Genomic DNA, 9,155 nt, shown 5'->3' with positions numbered 1-9,155 from the left:
AAATTGTTCCTGTCTGAGTGTGCGTCCAGTTCCTTGCCCCCCTTCCCACACTCAGTTAGATAGTAATCAAAATATTCAATGGGCTCTTTGAATGGGAGTAAATGACAATCACATTGAAAATAGAACTGCAATTTGTGATGCATTATTCATTGTGTCTCATTTTCATAACTTTATGCAAATTAAAAAGCAATAATTCATAGACATTAGAACACCGGGAGGCAGTGCTGAGTTCCTGACATCCCACCACTCACATTGTGCAACTCCCCTCTACACACACACACACACACACACACGCACGCACGCACGCACGCACGCACGCACGCACGCACGCACGCACGCACACACACACAGACACACACACACACACACACACACACACACACACCTTCCAACGGATGATAGGCTCTCAAGCAGACAAAGATGTGCCCATTTGGAATTAAGACAGAGCTCCTGCTGCTTTTTTTTCTCAAGCGACAAATTAAGAGATGCCTGTCGCAATTTATTTTGTATTTGGGGTTATAGTCTTACAGGGTTTTAAAAAATAATTCTGATATTTTCATGGGGAAGTTTATCCATCCCTCCAGTACTTCCTTGGAATGCACAGCGATGGTTGAGAGAAGAGGCTTGGGTTTCTGTGCCGGCTGAATGAGACAATAATATTGGTATTTACAGTCTTTATGCTAATCTAGGAGATTGTTATGTGTCTTCTCATCTCACTGTTCTACCAAAGGAACGGGCTAATGATGACGAGAACAAGTCACTCCTCCTCTGTGTACCCTTAGTACAATTTATGCTTGTGTCATGCATACAGTGTCTTTTCAAAAATAATCTTCCAACGTCAATATACTCTTTAGGTTTACTTATGCAAATAACCGCCAGACAGGAACAGCTTCGGCCGTCAGTCTGATGAACAATTGAACAATTAACCAGACACCTCCACCTGCACGATCTTCACTTTCTGGACCACTGTTTACTTTTTACTGTTTACTCTTTTCTTAATGTCTTCTTTTTTTGTCTTTTATATTTATCTTTTGTATATGTACGAAGAGCAAAGAAAATACTGGAGTCAAATTCCATGTACGGAAAATTTGCATGGCTATTAAAGCTGATTCTGACTCTGACTCTAAAGTCAGTTAAGGGTAGGCCAATAAAATATGGAAAAATTCTTGGTTTAGATTGAAATTAGTGTGTATTGTTAAGTAAAATAGGCATTCTGGTTATGTAACTTCTGTATATGGCAAAAGAAAAGTAAAATAAGTCAAGGAGAGAGAGAGAGAGAGAGAGAGAGCGAGAGAGAGAGAGAGAGAGAGAGAGAGAGAGAGAGAGAGAGAGAGAGAGAGAGAGGGAGGAGGGGGGTGTGGGGGGGGGGCTCTGTGCAGATGTGGAATTTTAGGAGTAAATTAAAACTAAATTGAACATACTTCTTTTATGAATAGTGCAAAGGCTGCTTCATTGTATTAAATCACCAATTGTTTGTATCATCTATTTTTTTGTGCACCAATTAGTACCATTATTTTAACATGAAACAACAAATGTTTTTTTAATGAAAGTGAAAACATGATCCATTATTACGGATTCATTAACATTTGTATGTGAAACGAACACAAAGTCTTTCTGCATCTTCTGAACTTGGATAAAAGAGTTGGAGAGGAAACTTGAGCACCACATTAATTAAACCCATGCCTGTTTTTTTCACACACCAAGTTAAACACAATGAGCTTATAACCAGATAACAGTTGATTTCGACTTCAAAATAAAAGTATGAAACGTCGTGGTTGCCTACACAAGGAAGATAACACTTAGCAGTATGTCCGCGCTGAGTGAAGTCATTATAGTTCAGATGTAAGTGACAAGTAGACAATAAAACATATTGATATTACAGTTCCTCTGGCTGAGGGCCGGCAGCGGTGGCAGGCAGCAGCTATTGGCAGCAGGAGAGCTGCAGGTGACAGGCTGATTAGCTCGCTGATGAATAGACTAGGAAACATGTGTTTACTCTCTGGGTTTGCCACGAGGTTGCAAGAACACTGAAAGGACAGAGAGAACAAACAAGGCATAAGCTAAACCGCTGGCTGTTCAGCTCAACTTTATTTTGGTGTGCACAAAAAATGTGTTGACTTATTCATGATCAAAGCAAATCTGTGCACGATGCAGTCTTTGCCTGCAGTTTATCTGGGGAGGAAAATGTTGACATTTTAAAACCTTTTTCCAGTGATGGAAAAATGGAGAGGCAAAACATAGTATATGATCTGTATAGTATGAAGTGGAAAATTGGACAAATTGACTTGAAAAATGGCTTTGCAGAAATTTACACCTCTGATTTTGCTAAGGGGAAAAAGAAAACGTCTCCACTTGGCAGCAGGTCTCTGCATTTAAATAAATAATTTGGTCATGTTCTATAATCTTTAGAGGTGAGCCTAAGTCACAAGGAATAGTTGAACAGCACAGTATGTGTATTTGGGGTTAAGTGTCTTGCCTAAAGACACATCACTAGGACAAGCGAAGCGTGGGCTCAAACCACCGATCTTTTGATCGAAGTACGACCCTGCTCACCACTGAGCCACATTCGCCCCACGAAAGGTGCAAAACCAAAGGTCACTAGCGGGAGTCGGCCACAATATGAAGACCGTCTACGGGTTCCTTGTCGGCTGCAACAGCAACAAAGTGAGAGTTGCTGCGTTCACAATACGAGCAACAAAGCAACAGGGACGTCGTTTTCAATAGAAGCTGTGATACAAGCTACAGACTAACATCGACAAACCAGACTGGTGCTACATGGCTTCAACTGTTTTCAGGGGCTCTAATGAGGTGATGAAGCTTCAACCAATCAAAAGTTTTAGTTTTCCCAAGTTTTGGTAACCCTTCTCTCTCCCCACAATTCCATTCTGTCTAAAAGATGGAGTAATTACATATTTTTATCGTTTGCCAGTTCCCTACTTAAAGTAACCACTCCAACGAGTATGAGCAACACTTTAACAGCAATTCTGCAAGAATGGAGCTGGCTGCTTAGTAGCCTTTGTTCCTCATAGTCTGAACGCGTAATGTGAACGATGACATCACCCAGATGTGTCCATCACCAGGATGATACATGTTTGAGTGCATAAGAAAGCCAAAGTGGGAATAGAATGAAACACTCCTAATGCACAAGTTAAAGTTAAGTAAAAAATATGTTTTATCAGTCTTGAGGGTTTCATTGGATAAGAGATGGCTTTCAGCTTCACAGCCTGTCCTGACCTGTTGCCTGATGGGAAAATGTTCAGTATTCGTAGTACACATGTTATACAAAAGTGTTTGTAATTGACCTCAGTCTCCAGTAGGAGGGTTGTGGCTCTTTCACTTAAACTGTATATATATATATATATATATATATATATATATATATATATATATATATATATATATATATATATATATATATATATATATATATATATATATATATATCATTTATGTATATATTTTTCAGTTGTGCCAAACCAAGTGTAGAACCAAACTGTGTATTTTGTGTACTGTTACACTTCCAGTATGTTGTATGACAATAGGACTCAGCTGGTGTAGACCTCATCCTCCTCAACATGAATGTGATGAACCTGACCCAATCCTATTGAGCCAATCTATATAATATAAAACATTATGATGAAAACGTCTGATGGATTGTGATATTCTCAGTTCACAATAACACACATTTCCTTTTCCACATTCATCATAATAGTGTCAGTCCCTGTATAATTTGTATAGTATTGTTATGGATATTAATATAATATGTAGAAATTTAATTTAAATTCAAATTTGTAGTTGCTGCAGTTTTGTTCCTTCGCAATCAAGTCAGCCGCAATATTTTAAAAACACAAGTTCAAACAGTTCTTAAATATAGCAGTCATTGCTGGAAACATAAGAAACGCTCAGTAGCTATGACATTTTAAATAATATATATATACATATATATATATATATATATATATATATATATATATATATATATATATATATATATTCATAATCATAACAATACTATACAAATGATATAGTTTCTTAATTGCTCAAATGCCTTCTAGTTGTGGCCCTCGTGTTTGAAGGCGTTCCTCGCATGTTTTATTTTGATGGTTTACAGGAAGTGCCGTGCTTCACTCTCCTGCGTTGGTCTGACGCTCGGAGGAGTCAAAGGGAGGCAGAGTTGAACACGGCGAGGAAAGGGAGGACGGTCGGCGGTACCGAGGGTCACAGGGATGTACAGTAAACACAGGCAGAAAAATGCCCAATTATCACCGGCAAAATGTGGACGTTTACTCGTTTTTCTTTATTTCCTGTTGCTGAATGGCACACTGGACAAAGCCAGCGGGAACACCGGAGAACAAGGTAAGAAAGGAGCGAACATGCAGTCAAACTTCTTCCAGCGTCTACCAGTTGCTGCTGAAGCTTTGAGGCTCGTGAGGTACACGTTAGTATGACACGTTTCACTGACGGCGGGTTCAGCTGAAGCGGGGTTTGTTCGGTGTTCGGTGTCACTGAAACTTTACGAGTGGAGTTCCCCGTTTTATAAAGCTCGGAGCTGCGTACGCCGAATCCCGTATAGAAATCTGGCAATTGAATGGCATGTTGCTTATCAGACAAAGGCACGAGACAACCATGCCCCAACTACTATATGTTTCCTGAATAGGTTGCATTCATTCTTCATATTTCTGTGAAACAGCAACACTCAACCTCCGAATAACACTGTGATAACATCTCCACTTTTATCCCCGCTCTCTGTAACGACATCCACAGCCGCCGCCTCCTCAGACGGGTTGGCGGTGGGCTCCAGGGGGAATGAGGTCAAACTCTAAAGGTGGACATGGTTTGACTCTGGCTTTTATGCCGAAATTAGTGGAATATGTTAGGTGTTACAACAACTGAGTGTAATGCTTTTAAGAATATGTCATTATTTAACTGCATGCAAGGGAACATTAAATAGTGAAAGTTTTCAAACGCGTTTCGGGTGAGCGTCTCTGAACGCAAACACGCATGAAGCGTTTCAACATATTATGTCACTGTTCCAGATACATTATTTAAATTTGTGCCGTTTAACAACAAGTTAAAAAAAAAAGCTTTGGGACTTAAAAGCGGCTTATCTTCATAACAGTAGTAGTTTTTTTTCTTCCAGTCGAGCCAAAGATTCAGCCTGTCCTCTTTGCGCTGTCCATAAAAGGAGCAGTCGAGGGCGACGTGGAGGACAGCAGACCGAGACACGAGAGCGTCCAGCCAATTATGTCACACAAAGTCTATTTTTATGTACTTTGTGGGAGACACCGACTTAGTCAAAATCTCTGTCTGGAGTCTGTTTCATCACTGCTCAGGGTCGCACTCGGCGGGGAGTCCTGCAGTCATGAGGACTCTCCAGCCACACCGACTGCCTCCGGCCCCTCCCCGCTCAGCGCATGAAGGCAGCGCGTGCGATAGTGGCTCCCGGTCCGGTCATGTGCACTTTTCCCAGAGAGAAAATAGGACTCGAACACTGTCCCCCATTCAGGGAAGATGTTCCACGTTAATGTAGTTAGCAACTCGTTTGCGAGCGTGTGCGTGTGTGTCTTCATAGTTGAGTTTTCACTAGAAATACACAAATTCAGTGTTGTTTTAAAATCTCCAATAGTACTAGTTTTTTAGTTTAGTTCTGTGGAGAATTGCTTGACATGAGGAATCTGATCCTTGTGTGCTGTGACTTGGTGTCTTGGCTTCATGGAGCTGCACCTTCTCCTAAACACGGACTAGCATTTGTAGAATTGATGCATTCCTCTCATGACTGAAACGCTTAGTCGATTAGTTAATCAACCATAAATGTATAAACACATTTCTATTAATGTGATACGCCGAAAAGAAGTACGAAGCGCAGAATCCGGCGTCAAATTCCATGTATGTGAGAATGTTCATGGCCATTAAAGCTGATTCTGATTCATTCACTAATATTATGATATAATAAATCTTAGTCGTTTGTGAAGATGTTTGAAGATTTGCCGTTCTGCCATCTCACAGGAAACCGAATATTTCATCCGACTTTATTATCAGACAAAACGGGACATTTGAAAATGTTGCCTTGGGAAAATATGATGGTCATTACAAATTAAAATATATTTTTCTGATATTTCACGGAATAAAATATTTATGGCCTAAATAATGAAAATACTTGTTAGTTGCAGCCTCTCCACATCAGCACCAGTATAATGCTTATCGACAGGAAAAGAAACAATGGCTGACCTTCCATGTGGCTGGAGCCAGACCCATACCAGTGAGGCTGACGCTGGTATTGAAGGTTAAAGGTGCCATATCCGAGATCTGGGAGCATATACATACATAATATCCTCTCAACGGCTCTCACCATGGGGACAGCTGAGCCGGATGCTTGCAGCAAGCGGTGTTAACAGTGCCTCAAACGTGCTGGCACCACGACACCTGTGGCGACGTTGCCGTAACCGGCCTATAAAGTGTTATGACAGTGCGGCACTTTCAACAAAGTAAGGATAAGCTGTGATGGCTCTATTATTATTTTGGGCATGTAGTGAGGAACAAATTCGTCTATTCTTTTTTTATGTTCAATGAAATAATTAAGTAGTATAACAATGGCTTTATAGATAACTTAAAGATAATCCCTGGATGGAAATGGACCTTTTGTGAGCGTATTGTGTCACTAGAAGCTCAGTACATTGTAGCCGGAACATCCTCCGTGCAGCAGTGTGTTGCCCAAACCGGGATCCAATCTACAGGGAGCGGATGCAGTCCTGAGAAGCATGTGGGCCGCTGCATGCCCCGGTAGTCATGTCGTAATCCAGGCCAGACAGAGAGGCAGAGAGGCACTGCTTCACTCCCAAGACCTAATCCATTCTTGTCGTTAGCTATAACAAGCTAAGTGTTGCGTTGGCTAACACTTATTAAAATACAATAGCAGTGTCCTGGCAGCAGGTCCAACAGAAGAGGACAGAGCCACTTATCTTCCGTCCCTCCCATCGTCCTCCCTTTGTGTTTTACCATATTGTTTCATTTTTTTGTCGATCCAGTACTTTGTATCAGCATTTTCTTCTGCAGCGTATTGTCAACCAGTAATGCACCAGCTAATTGGCTGCACATCATAACTGGCCAAAAACCACTCTAAAATAGAACAGCGATAATTGCCTGTTCCTTTGTTCCAACTGCCTGCTGCTCCATAAAAAAACAATACATCAGGAGAGTGGTGATTGTGTGCCATTAAAGCCGGGCACTAATTTTGCAGCAGTCAGCAGAACCATAGTCATCAATCATCACACCATCCAGCTCCACTCTGATTGTCCAAAGACATGACAATAGACTGTCACAGAGACTATCATCATATATTTATATTATAATAATCCAAAATATGCATGTATTCAATTGACAAAAAGTAATTCAAACTATGGTAAATATATATTTTTCCATACTGCTGCATATCCAGGATCAGTTGTGTACTTCAGGTGGATAAGTCTGTACACACAGCTGAGAGCAGGATCGAGTAAAGGGCTCCTCAATGGTCACATTTGAGTTTTGTTCCTCTTTCTCAGAGGCTCCAGCTAATAGATTTTAAAATGTGGAACTCTCAGATGTTATCAAGCAGATCTGTGTGACCCTCTCACAGAAAACTGAGTGTATAGAAATCCCTACGTCTCGCTTTCTTTAGTCAACACACTGCCTCTTTTGTGCACACAGTGTTTAGGCCACGCACATGCCGAAGGACAGCAGCCGACGCATTCCCCTGACGTGTCTCACAGCGGCGCCTCCTGCCCCGAGTGAAACTCAGCGCAGTGCGTTTTACCTCCGTCAAGTGTTTGTTGTGGTCCAGTTCGACTCATGTGTGGGTGGCGTCTGCGTTGTAGACTTGTGGCAGTACAGTGGATCTGGAGTGGCGTTCTTAGTGAATCATAAATGTAGGCGACATATTTTGCATTGTTGCAACTCCAGTGACAACCTGGATGTACGTCGTGACACATTCAGGTGGCTCACTAACAGTTGGGGGACGTTCCTGACGTTACTATATGAGTCCCATCATCCGAAACTGATGTCAGGGACTTCTTAATGTGATCTCATGACATCATGACTTCATGTCATGACCTCGTTTGGACACGTCACGGTCTGATATCATGTGATTCTGATGTATGGCTGTGCGATTGGTTTGATGAACAGAGACATTGTGAGTAACATGACTATTCGTAGATTTAAGAGACAAATATATTGTGTATAGCGCGATATGAGTAAATTCAGGAATATTCACCCTAAATTACGTAGGCCGCAATTTAAAGTGAAATGCATCAATCGAGACTGCTGCTGTAATATTCAGGAAAGTATGTGTGTGTGTACGCGTGTGTGTGTGTGTGCGTGCAGCAGCATGGCGGCTCCCCAATAGTAAAGCCATAGTGTTGTTTTGGGCAGCGCTGGATTTGATGCGCAGCAGAACGTAGCTTTAAACTTCATTATCGCAGTCAGTCATGCTCATTTAATGGCAGGAAACCGACATCGCGATCAATATTCGAGTCATTGTGCAGCCTTGACCGGATGTTGTGACCTCATGAACTTCTATTAGTCCTGATACCTGTCCCGGATGTCAGTCACTCATTGGGTTACTGCGTAGGTTTGCACGTCTGTATGAGTTCTTACCCTGCAGCTGCTTTGCACTGCACCTTTAATGATCTCTCTCCTCGTCAGTTATTCTCACACTCAATCACAGACATCAAAAGGTTAATAAAAAGCCCTCCAAACTCCTAATGCACTTTTGCTCCGGTGGGATTCAAACAAACTCCGTGCTCAGCAGTTTTCTCTCCAACGATTTGCCTGCAACACGGCCTGTTTACCAGGACTGAGCCCTGCTCGCCCAGGGCGTGCGCTCGACATGCTTCTGCAATGCACGGCCTCTTCTCTGAGCTCAAAGGAATTTGTAAAGGAACGACCCGAGAGCTTCTGAAAGTGTGAGCTGTTATTTTCAGATGGAGGTGAAGGGAGCGGCTGGGGGGACAGCAACAGTTCTGCCGACTGCGCAGAACTGTCGCGGCTCGACCTCCAAACGGGCGAACTTTCATTAGAGCCGCGCTTCCCGACAATGCCCAGCTCACCTCCCTGATTCCCTTGGCGAACACTAGGCCTGGCGTGACGGCGAGGTTGCGACTTTTGAGAATATTTGGTTT

General features: G+C 42.1%; 1 protein-coding gene across 1 annotated transcript in view; it reads left to right on the top strand.

Moving 5' to 3' along the window:
* The first annotated feature begins 4,169 nt into the window (after positions 1–4,169).
* adam19a (ADAM metallopeptidase domain 19a) overlaps positions 4,170–9,155 on the top strand; it is a 145,928-nt gene continuing 140,942 nt past the window's right edge. The window contains exon 1 of the mRNA XM_068587854.1: positions 4,170–4,356. Within this exon, the coding sequence (XP_068443955.1) occupies positions 4,227–4,356 (130 nt within the window). The 5' untranslated portion in view covers positions 4,170–4,226. The remainder of the gene's footprint in view (positions 4,357–9,155) is intronic.

The sequence above is a fragment of the Clinocottus analis genome, unplaced genomic scaffold, assembly GCF_023055335.1.
Source record: "Clinocottus analis isolate CAN_PGR_092001 unplaced genomic scaffold, fCliAna1.0.p SCAF_21, whole genome shotgun sequence".
In the NCBI taxonomy this organism is placed as follows: Eukaryota; Metazoa; Chordata; class Actinopteri; order Perciformes; family Cottidae; genus Clinocottus; species Clinocottus analis.
Note: the sequence above shows the minus strand (reverse complement) of the source record. Positions and strands in the feature narration are given on the sequence as shown.